The 14,270-nt window shown below is 37.8% G+C and overlaps 1 protein-coding gene across 2 annotated transcripts in view; it reads left to right on the top strand.

The window, feature by feature from the left end:
• The window catches only part of cul1a (cullin 1a), a 31,293-nt gene that overhangs the window by 4,575 nt on the left and 12,448 nt on the right, over positions 1 to 14,270 (top strand). For both annotated transcript variants that reach the window (XM_079818618.1, XM_079818619.1), the window contains 7 exons: positions 1,616 to 1,783; positions 1,894 to 1,944; positions 2,031 to 2,121; positions 4,475 to 4,638; positions 6,939 to 7,101; positions 7,180 to 7,310; positions 7,635 to 7,742. In XM_079818618.1, coding sequence (XP_079674744.1) covers positions 1,616 to 1,783; positions 1,894 to 1,944; positions 2,031 to 2,121; positions 4,475 to 4,638; positions 6,939 to 7,101; positions 7,180 to 7,310; positions 7,635 to 7,742 — 876 coding nt within the window. The remainder of the gene's footprint in view (positions 1 to 1,615; positions 1,784 to 1,893; positions 1,945 to 2,030; positions 2,122 to 4,474; positions 4,639 to 6,938; positions 7,102 to 7,179; positions 7,311 to 7,634; positions 7,743 to 14,270) is intronic.

Genomic DNA, 14,270 nt, shown 5'->3' with positions numbered 1-14,270 from the left:
GTAGTTCGCCGTAATTTGTATAGACGGAGATTACAAACGAACAGCAGCTGTTAGCTCCATTAGCTGCTATTTCAAACATGGCGGATCTCAAGTTTGTGTTCGTCTTGTTGACCCCGCCCCCAGCGCCTGACGTAATCGGTTCTTACTTCTAGCCCTGTTCTAGCCCAGCAATGTTTTGGTGCTACTTAAGAACCACTTTTCCTGGCTCGGAACTGGGGCTTTGTGTGTGGAAACACAAAGAACCAATTTAAAACTAGGCTCTGGCTCCGATCTAGCTCTGGCTCTGCTTTGGTGGAAAAGGGGTATCTCTACTTGGTTACAAACATTCTTCTAAATATCTTCTTTTGTGTTCAGCCGAGCAAAGAAACTCATACAGGTTTGGGACAACTTGAGGGTGAGTAAATGATGACAGAATTTTCATTTTTGGGTGAACTATCCCTTTAAGGACTACAACAAATGGCTGGTAGAAACTACACAAGCTTCCTCCCGGATTAGTGACATCACTAACCCTGAAATTTACATAAACCCGCCCCCGGGAACACACAACAAAGGGGGGTGAGATTATCATGACAGAATATGCTAGTCAATGACTTGAAGATAGTTAACTCCACATTGGCTACATTCAATTAATCAACTAACCATTCAGGGACATCTTGTTGCATTCTACATGTTGTCACTTCTTCTTGAGTCTATCCGCCATTGTCCAACTCCAGTTTGAACATAAAAGGCTGAACAGTTTCATTGCCTGTCTGCATGAGGTAATCAGAGCTGCTAACTGGAGTTCTTAGAGCTCCGCCCCATGAGCAGCAGCTCATTTGCATTTAAAGGGACACACATCCTCGAGGGCTCACCCTCATAAAAGTGACAAATTTAACATGCTATAAAAATTTAACATGCTATAAAAATTTAACATGCTATAAAAATGATCTGTGGGGTATTTTGAGCTAAAACTTGACAAAGACACTCTGTGGACATCAAAGACTTATTTTACATCTTTCAAAAAGGGGCAATCAACCACCCCTTTAACTACGGTAGTTGTAGCATTAACTAGCAATGAACAATACTTTATTATACTTAGTCAGTGTTTATTTTTTAAATCAAAGTTGCATTTGTTAACATTAGGTAGTACGTTATGTTAACTAACATGAATAAATATGTAAAAACGAAACCACAATTCACTGCCATTATAATGCTTGGAAGAGCCAGGACTTTTTTTTAATATAACTCCGATTTTATTCCTCTGAAAGAAGTATGTCATATACACCTTGAATGACTTGAGGGTGAGTAAATCATGGGCTAATTAACCATGATTAATCGTTTTGACAGCATTAGTAAATAAATATATCTAAATACCAATTCAGATGCAGCTTCTGAAAAAATATCATGGCCTAAAAACATATGTGTAATAAATTCTATGTTGAATCATGCAAAATAATTCTTTCTAAAGCAATTTTTTTTAATTTCTATTCTATGGTTTTCTTATTTAACACAATGACTTTAATTGCACATCAAATTTGAATTGCCCACAAAAGATAATTTGTATTAATCTGCACATCATGTAATTAGATAAAAAATTGTAATTGCTTGACAGCCCTAATTTGACTGTTGCACTCAGGATGGAGAGGATTTGATGGACGAGAGCGTTCTGAAGTTCTACACGCAGCAGTGGGAGGATTACAGGTTTTCCAGTAAAGTGCTCAATGGGATCTGTGCTTATCTCAACCGCCACTGGGTGCGCCGGGAGTGTGACGAGGGCCGGAAAGGGATCTATGAAATCTACTCTGTGAGTGCTTTTCTTCTGCTTTACAGCACAATTTCAATCCATTTGTGGTCATGTCATAATATGTTTGTCTTGTGAATGTTTTGTGTGCGTGTGGGGGGATGTTTTTCCAGCTCGCTCTGGTGACGTGGAGGGAATGTTTGTTTCGACCTCTGAATAAGCAGGTAAGATTGGAAACAGGCAACATGTCATATTAGATAAAGTGCTCAACTTTAAAAAGAAAAAAAAATGTTGCTACCTTTGTTCTTAGGTCACAAATGCAGTATTGAAGCTGATTGAGAAGGAGAGGAACGGAGAAACCATCAACACAAGACTCATCAGCGGAGTGGTCCAGTCCTATGGTGCGCCATCGTTGCAACTAACAATTATTTTTGATTCATCTGACTATTATTTTTCAGATTAATTGGATGGAAAATATACAAATTATTGTGTTAAAACAAATTATTTATTTAATACATTATTTTGTACTGCTAAATGCTGTCCTCCAAACAATGTGTAATTTAAGGCCGAGAAAAACAAATATGGTGAATGTATCTATAGCCCCATTTCCACCCAAATTGGAACAGCAGCAGGTCTGAGGGAAAAAGAGTTCCTGGGACAAATTGTTCCAGGAACTCTTTTTCCCTCAGACCTGCTGCTGTATGCGTTTCCATCGTGGTCTTAAGTACCGTGAAGATTAGTCCTGTGTAGGGCTGTCAAAATAATGCGTTAATTTCGATGAATTAATCTGAGAAAAAATTTGTCAAACTTTGACCCTGGGTTGTTCTCGAGCCCCATTCGACTGTAAAAATGAAGGAGGGAGACGAGAACGCGCTGCCTGGATCATTGATTGGAACATTTACTTACAAAAAGCGGCCTGATGGAAGTGTTGATAAAAATAAAGTGGTCTGCAGCAAGGAATTTGCATATCACCGGACTCTAAAGTACCACATCAATGCAAAGCATCCGGGAGTTAACATTAATCCAGAGGTACGAGCTAGCACGTCCTGTGATACCAACTCTAGCAGTCAATGTCATCTTCAAATCACATTGGAGCAAAAACTGAAACGCAAATCTGTATCTGACCGACTGAGCAATTCCCTTGCTAAATGGATAGCAATGTCCTCCAGAAACAGTGGGGAAAAAAACTTCTTCCTGAATTGATTTCCTCAGCATATTAGGTCATATTGTTGATTGTTATGGCCAATATTTGACCAGTGAAAATGATAATAAAAGAGTTTTTGAACTTTAATGTCACTAACGCTGATTATTCATTGATTCATTTGAATTTAATTATTTAAAATACTGTTAAAAATGATGTATGCGGCCAATTTAGATGAATTAATCACAGAGTATGTAATTAATTAGATACATTTTTAATCGATTGACAGCCCTAGTCCTGTGACGTAGGACTGCACGTGACTTTCTAGAGCCCACTGGATTTCGTCCTCCGCAAATAAACTTTAATAAAGCCTGAACCTCGTCGTCTAAACTCCATTGTTGATTTGAATAGTAAACAACTCTTACTGCACGCACCGCAACAGACTTTTAGGTTGAAATAAAATGCTGCGGGAGCTCAACCAATCAGCATGTTCAGCGCCCAAGTCCTACCCCCGAAAGTTCCTGAACTTTGAAAAAGTGCTACCTCGCAAAACAGGGCCGTTTTGAGGGGGAAATCTTTACCCGGAACTTTATTTAGACCCCGGTTCCTGGAGTCAAAACGCACCGAGTAATACCCCAAAGTCCCTAGTTTCTGGGGAAAGTTCCCGCGGTGGAAACGTGGCTTTTGTAGGCTATGCTATATGTTATAAGCAAAAAGGGTCAAAATACAAAACATTACATTCTAAACCTACAATCAACTGATTGCTTACTATTTTATTTCAGAAATTAAAATAAAAAAATTAAAAATTATAAACTAACAAAAGCACAAAATGTTAACTTGTACAAGGCATGAAGAACACACTTTCACTCGTCTGAACCTAGTAATTATATAATATTAATGGGCTATTTCAACAGGAGTGACTTTTCTGTTTACTCATTCTTTACTTGTTACATGTAGAATTTTAAACCTACACTTAATTTCTAAAAATGTTGTGTATTTGTGTTTAAATGTGTATTTTAGTCAGAATTATTGCACCCCTATACTACTACGTTCCGCCTGTTTGACGTGCATGCGCCCACCGGCGTTTGTTCATTGAAGTCTGTGAAGGTTAATAAGACCAGAATAAGCAAAATGGAAATGCTCGCGGGACTTTCTAACATTACAGATAAGGATGTAACCTTAGAATGTAAGTTATGCACTGAGGAAAACACGTGTTAAAGGCATTAAACAGCACACTCATCTGTCAAAGCACGAGAGGGCAAGACGCGATAAATTCTTATGCTTTTGTTTGAAATGCTTCTAAAGCGTTCTCATGTTTCGGACCACTTGGATTGTACATTTCCCGCAGCAGCTCTCCCGCAGTTTCCATATGCGTTTTGTCCATAGAAATGGGTTATTCACTACTGTTCAATGACGTGACTGGCTGGTGGTTTCCAAGCACAGCGTGCAGATGCGACTAAACGATTATCGAATTTGTTGTTGATTATTTTCATCATCAATTTTTATTGATTAGTTGTTGCAACCCTCATGATGGATTCATTGCTTGTTTGTTTGTGATAAAGGATGTCTAGAAGTGGTGTTGTTCAGTTCGTGATTCTTTCTGTTTCTCGCAGTGGAGTTGGGTCTCAATGAGGACGATGCCTTCGCTAAAGGTCCGACTCTGTCTGTCTACAAGGAATACTTTGAGACTCAGTTCCTGGCTGACACCGAACGGTTTTACACAAGGGAAAGCACAGAGTTCCTGCAACAGAATCCTGTTACTGAGTACATGAAGAAGGTGAGGCACAAATAGCTTGACATTTAAAAAAAAAAGGTGACTCAGAAGTGCTTGTTCACTTAAATGTGTAGTTGGTGACAAGTAGGGCTGGACAGAATATGCCATATATTTGTAATTATTTTGTATTGTATTATTTTGTATATTATTTCATGATCTTAATGGTTCACCCAAAAATGACAATTTTATCATCATTTAAGAAACTCATACAGGTTTGGAAATACTTGAGGGTGAGTAAAGCTTGGAACATACTCTGCAAGAACAGAGAAATTAGTTTGTTTTCTCGAGGTGGCAAGAACAAGAACAAAGTTCGTTCTGGCCAGGACATTACATACTTCACGAGAAAAGCAGGTGCCGAACATCTCCGTTTCTCCGCATTAACTCCGCCCACTTTAAAATTCTGCTCAATCACACAATAGTTCTCGGACACCCACAAGAAAAAAGTTCTGCTCAGACGATGTGTCGAGAGTGAGCTGCGAGAACTCCCAAACCAGGGCTCCGAGAACAAAATTACGTCATTTTGTTCTCGCAGCCCTGGGAGCGAGAACTTTTTTCTCTGTTCTTGCGGAGTATGTTGCTGCCTTAAGTGATGACACAATTGTCATTTTTGGCTGAACTATCCCTTTAAGACACTTATTTAGCAAGTAATTAGGTTAATAATATACTATATCTCTTTACGTAAATACTATTTTCTACTTAAAACTATCATTTCGTTATTTTTACTAACCCAAATAATGACTCATCCGCTAGGTTGCACGTGAGGGGAAAAAAATAGGTTCCTTCCAATTAAGAGTTGAGCTCTTTTTATTTAAATATATGTCTTTACATAAATACTATTTTCTACTTTTAAAAAAATTATTTTGTTATTTTACTAACCCAGTGTTTTGTATGTGAATGCTGTTTCACGTGAATATTACCAAAGGAGTGAAGCACAAAGCTTTGTTTAGCCTAGAAAGTAAATTAAGTCTATTATAACTATTCACATCCTTTACTGTGGTAAAGTATAAAAAACACTGTGGGACGAATACCTTTTTACTTCAAATTTTATTTAACACAGTTTGTTCTTGTTATTAAACTTGGTAATGCGCGTCAAGTTTGGTTTATTTGAATAGCGCATTTCACACACACACGCCGGTGATTTTAGTTTCATTTTCTCTGGCTGTGAATAATCAAACATTGCCTAAATGTCTTGACCTTGTGGAAGATAAAATCCGCTCTTCAGACCTTTTACAACAAGTGTTGCCTTGCAACCTCAGGAGAAAACATTAAGATGAATATATTCGAAAGGTGTCTATCCAGCTTGTGTCCCACATTCCTCTCAAAGCGCAGAGCGGTATAAGACGCATTTTGCGGGGAAATGGTATGAATCAAATATTTTTCTTACTAATTTTTAATTTTCTTATATTCTTGAGGTAACCATTATTTATTGAAAATCGTTTAAATGTTTTATAGGCGGTGTTGTTTCACTGACAGAAGACGCATGCTTATGGATGTTTCAGCCTCAAATGATTTCAAAATGTAGGCTATATATATCTGGCATAGACTACAGAATTTAAAATAGCATATATGCATTTGTTACATTCTCAATTTAATTTACAGAGCAATCCCTGCTAAGTTTTTAGTTTAACTAATACTATAAAAGAGGATTAGTGTGTGTCGCACTCGCAACGGGGGCGTGGCATCACGATGGTGGCGCTCCATCGTGATGTCGGTCAGCCATCATCGTCCATCGGCACAACCCTAACTCAATTCTAGTCAGAATATGAGTCTGATACTGCTCCATTGGGCTGAAGAAGAAGTTGAAGAAGATGAGTGTACACAATCTTTGCCGGTGTTGTAAAAAGAATTTAAGGATACACGGAGTACCAACACGATCATCATTTTTGAGAGAAATAGTGAAGATGAATGCACATGCGAACAAGTTCTCAGTTTAGGATTAGAACGAATTCAACCCAAGCGCTCTTTGGTGACGTGGATGATTATGTTACTGTTGATCATCTGTCCATCATCGTATAAAGCCCACCCTGACAATTTCATTGGTCCGAACAGCTCCGGTTCGAGCATAGTTGCTCCACAATGGATCAAGTTCAGACTGAATTTCCCGACCTCAAATGTTGTGGGCGGGGCTAAATTCGGCTGGCATCCAGGCTAGTCAATTATAGTTCTTTGAAAGAAAACGGTTATCGGCAAAAATCGGCATCGGCAGGTCACACTTGGCCAAGAAAATTGCAATTGGTGCATCTCGATGCACACTTTATTTGGCTGTATTGTGAAGCTGAAGTGTTGAACGGTGTGTGTTGTAGGCCGAGGCTCGTTTGCTGGAGGAGCAGAGGAGGGTGCAGGTCTACCTCCATGAGAGCACACAGGATGAGCTGGCCAGGAAGTGTGAGCAGGTTCTCATCGAGAAACACCTGGAGATCTTCCACACAGAGTTCCAGAACCTTCTGGACGCAGACAAAAATGAAGGTGTGAACCACAGTGAAAACGGAATGTACACGAGTTCTTCAGATTGAAATCCATAATTTATTCTTTCTATCTCTGTAGATCTTGGGCGCATGTACAATCTTGTGTCACGGATCACAGATGGATTGGGAGAACTGAAGAAACTTTTGGAAACACACATTTATAATCAAGGCTTGGCAGCCATCGAGAAATGTGGGGAGGCTGCTCTCAATGTGAGTCTGTATGAAGCTCTGTTTGCAATGTACATTATACCATCTGAAGCTGAGATCATCATGCATTAGACACACAAGCATCTCTTAAACATATTTTATTAAATTGTTCTGGTTTAATTCTCCTAGCAAACACTTTAGAAGAGTTTTTAACAGTCAAGCCTGAGTTCAGATTGCGCTTTTATAGTATTTGAACTTGTTACTCAGCATGAAAAAAGCCAAGGAAGCTGGCATGGCGTTAAAACACCAACCGACCATCATGCTTTAGACCTGACCTTAGAACTGACAAGTCAACTGCTGTGATTTCTTTTTTCCATTTTATTAAAGGACCCCAAAATGTACGTCCAGACCATTTTGGACGTCCACAAGAAATACAATGCCTTGGTGATGTCAGCATTCAACAATGATGCTGGTTTTGTGGCTGCTCTTGACAAGGTATGACCACCCTTTTAGTTCTATTTAGTCAAGATCGAATTAGATAATAGTAATTTAGTTTAACCTGAAAGGGGTAAAGTTAATGCACGTTGATGGACTGGTATCTCAATTCCTGTTCTCTTACAGACTGCTCTTTAGATCCATTTTCTTAAGTCCCCAATATACTCGCGGCAAAGCTTTTTTTCGTTCTTTTCAGTGGTATACTGTTAGAAAACGTTGATGCTGCTGAGCGGCGTTTAGATGAGTATGTAAATACGTGCTGCACACTTTCCTCCCAATAACAAAATAAACAACAAAAATAGCAGCGGTGAGAAAACAAGCAGTTAAAGGTGCAGTAAGTGAAACACTTGATATTTGAAATCAAGCCAAATAAACACCCCCCCCCCCTTCATTGTTCTGCCCCCAAAATTAATGAACGCAAAAAAAAAAAAAAATTAAGTACACAAGAGTATATACAAGCAAGAGTTGGTTGTTAGTCTCCAGCAGCTCAAGACAAACAATGACACTCAAAACTGTCCTGTTACTAGAGCTGACATAACAACATCAGCTTATTTTGGTTCTGTGAAACAGGAAACTCTTAAAGTTACTGGCGTATGGAGCAGAAGGCCGTTTTCTGGCCTTCCCACTTGGGTCTCTCTAGCGCTGGAAAGCTCTAAGGCTTTTTCCTTATTTAAAACCCTTCTTTTTCCTGTGATATTCCTCTGACCTTTTCTCTCTTGTAATGTCTCTCAGCCGTCTCTCTTTCTACAGTCTTTCTTCAAATCTCTTTATTGCTTACTCTCTGGCTGCGTCTGAAAACCTAGGTAGCTGACTTGTTGCCTCGCCTTATCAGACAATGACTTGTAAGGCAGCGTTTGTGCATGAAGGCACCTCACAAAACAGACTTCTACGGCAGCGTAACAGTTGATCTACGGCAAGTAGATCAACTAATAGAGAGAGATTGGGTGAGAACTAAGCAAATATTTAATTACAACATTAGTAATTTCACGCTAGAAATGACATCAGAAGTGGAAAAAGTTGGTAAAAAAACATACATTTACACACAAACTAACCAGCAAACGAAAGTTTCGGATGCCATCTTTTTTTTTCTAGCTCAACTGTCATAGAATAGAACGCACAGGATTGTCGGAAATCAAAGGCAGCGAAGGATACATCTATGCTGCCTTCAAAAATCTATCAGATGAAGGTATCTTAGAAAACAGGAAGTGAAGCTAACATTAGATTTGGACATCCCTTGATGCCTTCCTACCTTGAAATGTGTCCTCCAAAGGAAGCATTTTCCAGGTTTCGGACGTAGCCTCCCTCTCCCTCCAATCACCACTTACTGCTGATTGGCTCACTCTCTCTTTTCCCCCCATCATGATAAGTGGACACGCCCCCACTGTTGATTGGCTCACTCTCTCCTCCCCCATCATGAATGGACACGCCCCTCCTGCCGATTGGCTATAAGTTTGTTGTGCTGCTGTCCCATCCACTTTCAACAGCGTTTCTCAGAAATCACTTACTACATTTTTAAGAAAGCATCTGATCTTAGCAATGTGGATGTTTGCACAAGCTCAGCATTCAGCACTCCACTCAGTTACATTTATTCATGTAGCACTTTAAACAGGGTTTTTCCTACATTGAAATTTTTTTGGCGCCCGCCAAAACAAATTTGTCCCGCCAAAGCCTTATTTGATCAGTTATTTTGATTTATGAGTGATGTAGAATAGATGACAGCTGGTTTGCATTAACTGAGTGACAGATAGAATGATCAGAGAGCTCCTCCCCTGCTCACACGCTCTCTGTCTTATATACAAAATAATTCAAAATAGCATTCGCTTGCTAATATTTCACATATAACGTTAATCAAAATCAAAAGGTCGGAAGACCGAATCCATGTTGCACGTGGCGCTATCAGACGATGTTTTCCTTTAATTACCGCTGGGTGTGAATTGCGCTCAAAAAATGTTGACTCTTCTCTGACCAGCTGACATAAACCATACTTTCAATAAACGGGAAACAAATCCTATCCAGTTATGAAGTGTTTTCTGTGTGTTGACAAATCTTTCGCGATGTTCTAACAGAAGGGATTCGCACACAACGCGTGTGCTAATGTCCGATTCGCGACCTATATGACTCCTTTGAACCGAATCATTTTAACGACTGGTTAGAACAACTGAACTGTCCAACACTGAACTCACGAATCAGTTTAATCATTTACTCAGAACATCACTGAAATGAGAACACAAGTGTGCTTACCCAATTTAGCAAGAGTAGGTGTAAGAGTTAGTTTTAATTATCCACAGTCTTTCAGCTTATTTATGTTCACAATGTGTAGTAAAATAAATAGCCTATAAATCATTTAGTTTAGACTGGAGTGAGGTGAACCCAGAACAAATTTGTTATTAGCTAGCTGATAATTTTATGAAATTGTATATGGCAGAAAATTAGGCTATTTGATAATTTTTTTAATACTACTTTTTAATATTGATATGCAGGGTTCCCGCGGGGTCTTAAAAAGTCTTAAAATGTCTACAATTAAATGTTTTAAATTGAAGGCCTTAAAACGTCTTAAAAACGGCCAGATTTTCACCCGAGGTCTTAAATTTAATTTAGTTAGGTCTTAAAAAAAGTGTTCTCCTCGTTCATTTCCAGAAATGCTGACTGCGGAAAGTTATTAACGTTACACTGTAGCAAAAAAGTATTGAATGGCGAAAGCGGAGCTCAAAGCGGAGCTCTAGAGTCTTTGCTGCTCCGCCCCCAGAGCATTCGTTCGGTGTGTTGTAGTTCTTTCTGGGGGTGTTGGTAGACGTACTCGGTGATAAAACTACAAATCCCGTAATAATTGATAAATGCAATTACCTGCCCGCGAAATACGTCTACATTTAATAACGTTGTATTTTTCTGGACAGAATGAGGCAGACAAGCATTGTTTTATATTATTCTAAACAGTGATAAAGTCTGCACTCAATCAGCACTGCATACCTTATTATTATGACAATAGTGAAGGCTTGAAGAACTCAAATACACCATAGCTTGATGCAGTCGTGTTTATTGTCTTCATTTCATCAGTCAAAGCGTTTCTATCTTCAGTTTATCCTACATCGCTAGCTTCACATTAGGGCTAACGATTACTTCTCTGAGGCTAATGTGGAGATTCTGCTCGAGGGCGCCCTCTGGCTTCCAGTATGAATGAAACGTTTGGGTAACAAATATGAAAAATAATACTTCTCTCTAAATACGTTTATATGACAACCCATATGTTTTTCTCCAATGTACAGTTTTTCCCCCACAGTGGATGCATAAGAGGCTCATATTTCATATTAAATGTATATATACTTTAAGAAATTTATATCACAGATAAAAAGCACAGAATTTCTTTTTTTTTATTTTATTTTTTACAATAAATCTTTAGACCTTTCTAATGATTTTTAGTCATAGGCTGTCTGCATATTAACAGGTAACCCAGCAGGTTTTTTTTGTAAAATAAGTTTTCTGTAAAATATAAATGCTATTTATTAGTATTATTATTATATTGTTATATGTATTCTTAAATACTCTTTTTAATTTTTTAATAATTAAAATGTTATTGTAATAGTAATATTTCTAATTTTGTTAAATATTTGTATTTATTGAATATAATCATTATTATTAGTCTCGTTAATATATAAACATTAATAAATAAAATGTTATATGCATACACTTTTCATTTGTAATTTTTTTTTTTTTTTAATTGCATTTTAACCAGAATAATCGCAATTAGATATCTTCCCCAAATCGTGCATCCCTAGTTTATCCTATCACCCTAGAGCATCCCATGTTCAATCTCTATTAGGATATTAATATGCTGTTTTGTAATCTATTCTATTTGAGGGCAAGTTTGTTTTAGCCTATTTTCATTTTGGGCCTAAGGTTTTGGGCATTTGGCACGTTGTTGGCTGTGGAGGGTTACTAATGTCATTGCTTTTTTTATTATTTCTTTGATTTAAATAATTTTGGTAATGCGTCATATAGGTCTTAAATTTCAATCTTTATGGTCTTAAAATGTCTTAAAAAGGTCTTAAATTTGACTTTCTGAACCCTGGATATGATTATATACCAAAACAATTATCTGTAAATAGTGTAAAAATAAGGTATCAAAATAAGATAAGCAAAAATTACGAACTTTCTTTGAATTTATCTAAAATGTATTGTCAGTATTGCGCTTGCAGATCACGTGGGTAGGGTACTTTTTTACTGTGCGTGTGTGTGTGTATGGATGACCATGTCTGTCAGCCACCACCGAAGACCATTTTTGACCCAGGAAAAACCCTGTTTAAAGCAAGCAGTGTTACGGTATTAAATGTGAAAACAGTGTCAGTGTTGCTTTCAATTAGAAAGACATCTTTCTACTATAAATCCGCTCTGCAGTATGTTCATATTTTCACTCGTGTCTGACCTCGACGGACTGGACAGAAGAAATGAACTGGTGAAGATTTTCATGTCAAAGAAAGTGGAGCCATGGACCAATGGTAGTTCGAAGGTGTTGACCAGCAAGTTCGCTTTACCAATCGCTTGACCAGCAAGTTCGCTTTACCAAATTTAGTTTTGACCTGATTATGTTTGAAATTACATCACACCTGTTTGTTGTTTGAGTTCGCTTGAAGTATATCAGGGCCTTAAAGGGATAGTTCACCCAAAAATTTAAATTAGCCCATGATTTACTCACCCTCAAGTCATCCTAGGTGTATATGACATTCTTCTTTAAGACAAATAATGATTACGCATTTTGAACTCCAAAAGGCACTACACTTTTTCTGTAAGTTGAATACGGAAGACGATCGGCCGGAAGCTAGATAATTTACTTGATAAGGTTTTAAATAAGATCGCTTCGCTTCAGAAGGCCTTTGTTAACCCCCCGGGGCCGTGTGGAGCAGTTATATGATGGATAGATGCACTTTCATGGACTTCAAAAACGATGCAACAATTTACTGCTATTATAAAGCTTGGATTAGCCAGGACTTTTTTTAATATAGCTCAGATTTTATTCGTCTGAATGGAAAATGTCATATACACTTAGAATGACTTGAGGGCAGAGGTGGACAAAGTACACAACTCCATTACTTGAGTAAAAGTAAAAGTACTACTGGTCAAATATTACTCCATTACAAGTGAAAGTTGTAAAGATAGATTTTTACTTAAGTAAAAGTACAGAAGTACTTGCTTTTAAAAGTACTTAAGTATCAAAAGTAAAAGTAAAAGCGTTATTTTATTATTTTTGCATTGTTGTATGAATGCACTGCTCCATCATGGGGGTTTAAGCTCCATCTGACATGCTAGCATACCTTGAACTCATTTAAATACTTGTTTAAAAGTTACAAAACTCTTATCAAAGTCAAAATCATACTAGAAAAGAAAGGTTTCTACATTGTGTTTATTTGACAGGATTATGTTAAACACATTTCTGAAAGGACTTTAGTTAACATTATTAGCCCAACTACCTTTGCAACTAACATCATTGTCGAACGTTACCTATGCGTTAGCGCTGTATCCACAAGGCTATGGCAACTTGGCGGGTAAATCTATAAAAATCATTTGACCAACCATACTTAAAGGGTTAGTTCACCCAAAAATGAAAATTCTGTCATTAATTACTTACCCTCATGTCGTTCGACACCCGTAAGACCTCCGTTCATCTTCGGAACAGAAATGAAGATATTTTAGTTGAAATCTGATGGCTCTGAAAGGCCTCCATTGGCACAATGCACTTTACACTCTCAAGACCCTTAAAAGGTACTAAAGACGTCGTTACAAAGTCCATCTCACTACAGTGGTTCTAAAATAACTTTATGAAGACGAGAATAGTTTTTGTGCGCAAAAAACCCTAAATAACGACTTATATAGTGATGACGATTTCAAAACAAGGCATCATGAAGCTTCGAAGCGTTATGAATCAGTGAGTCGATTCAGCAGTTTGGATCGCCAAATTTCAGCAGTTTGGCGGTTTGACACGCAATCCGAATCATGAATCGACTCACTGATTCATAACGCTTCGAAGCTTCATGAGGCCGTGTTTTGAAATCGTCATCACTATATAAGTCGTTATTTAGGGTTTTTTGCGCACAAAAACTATTCTCGTCTTCATAAAGTTATTGTAGAACCACTGTAGTGAGATGGACTTTGTAACGACGTCTTTAGTGTCTTTTAAGGGTCTTGAGAGTGAACCGTGCATTGAGCCAATGGAGGCCTTTCAGAGCCATCAGATTTCAACAAAAATATCTTCATTTGTGTTCTGAAGATGAACGGAGGTCTTACGGGTGTCGAACGACATGAGGGTAAGTAATTAATGACAGAATTTTCATTTTTGGGTGAACTAACCCTTTAATACCAGTGTTAATTTTGACAGCAAATTGTGATTTAGTTTTAGTCATAGTCTTTTGACTATAACATTTTAGGCATCTGAATTGTTTTAGTTTTAATCTAGTTTTAATTAACTATAATACAATTTTAGTAGATTCAATAGACAAAACTTCAGTACTTGTGGTCTGGCGTCTGAGAGGCAGCTTT

Source organism: Gobio gobio (assembly GCF_949357685.1).
Source record: "Gobio gobio genome assembly, chromosome: 6".
NCBI lineage: Eukaryota > Metazoa > Chordata > Actinopteri > Cypriniformes > Gobionidae > Gobio > Gobio gobio.
The sequence above is the reverse complement of the archived record's forward strand: the minus strand, read 5'-3'. Positions and strand labels throughout refer to the sequence as shown.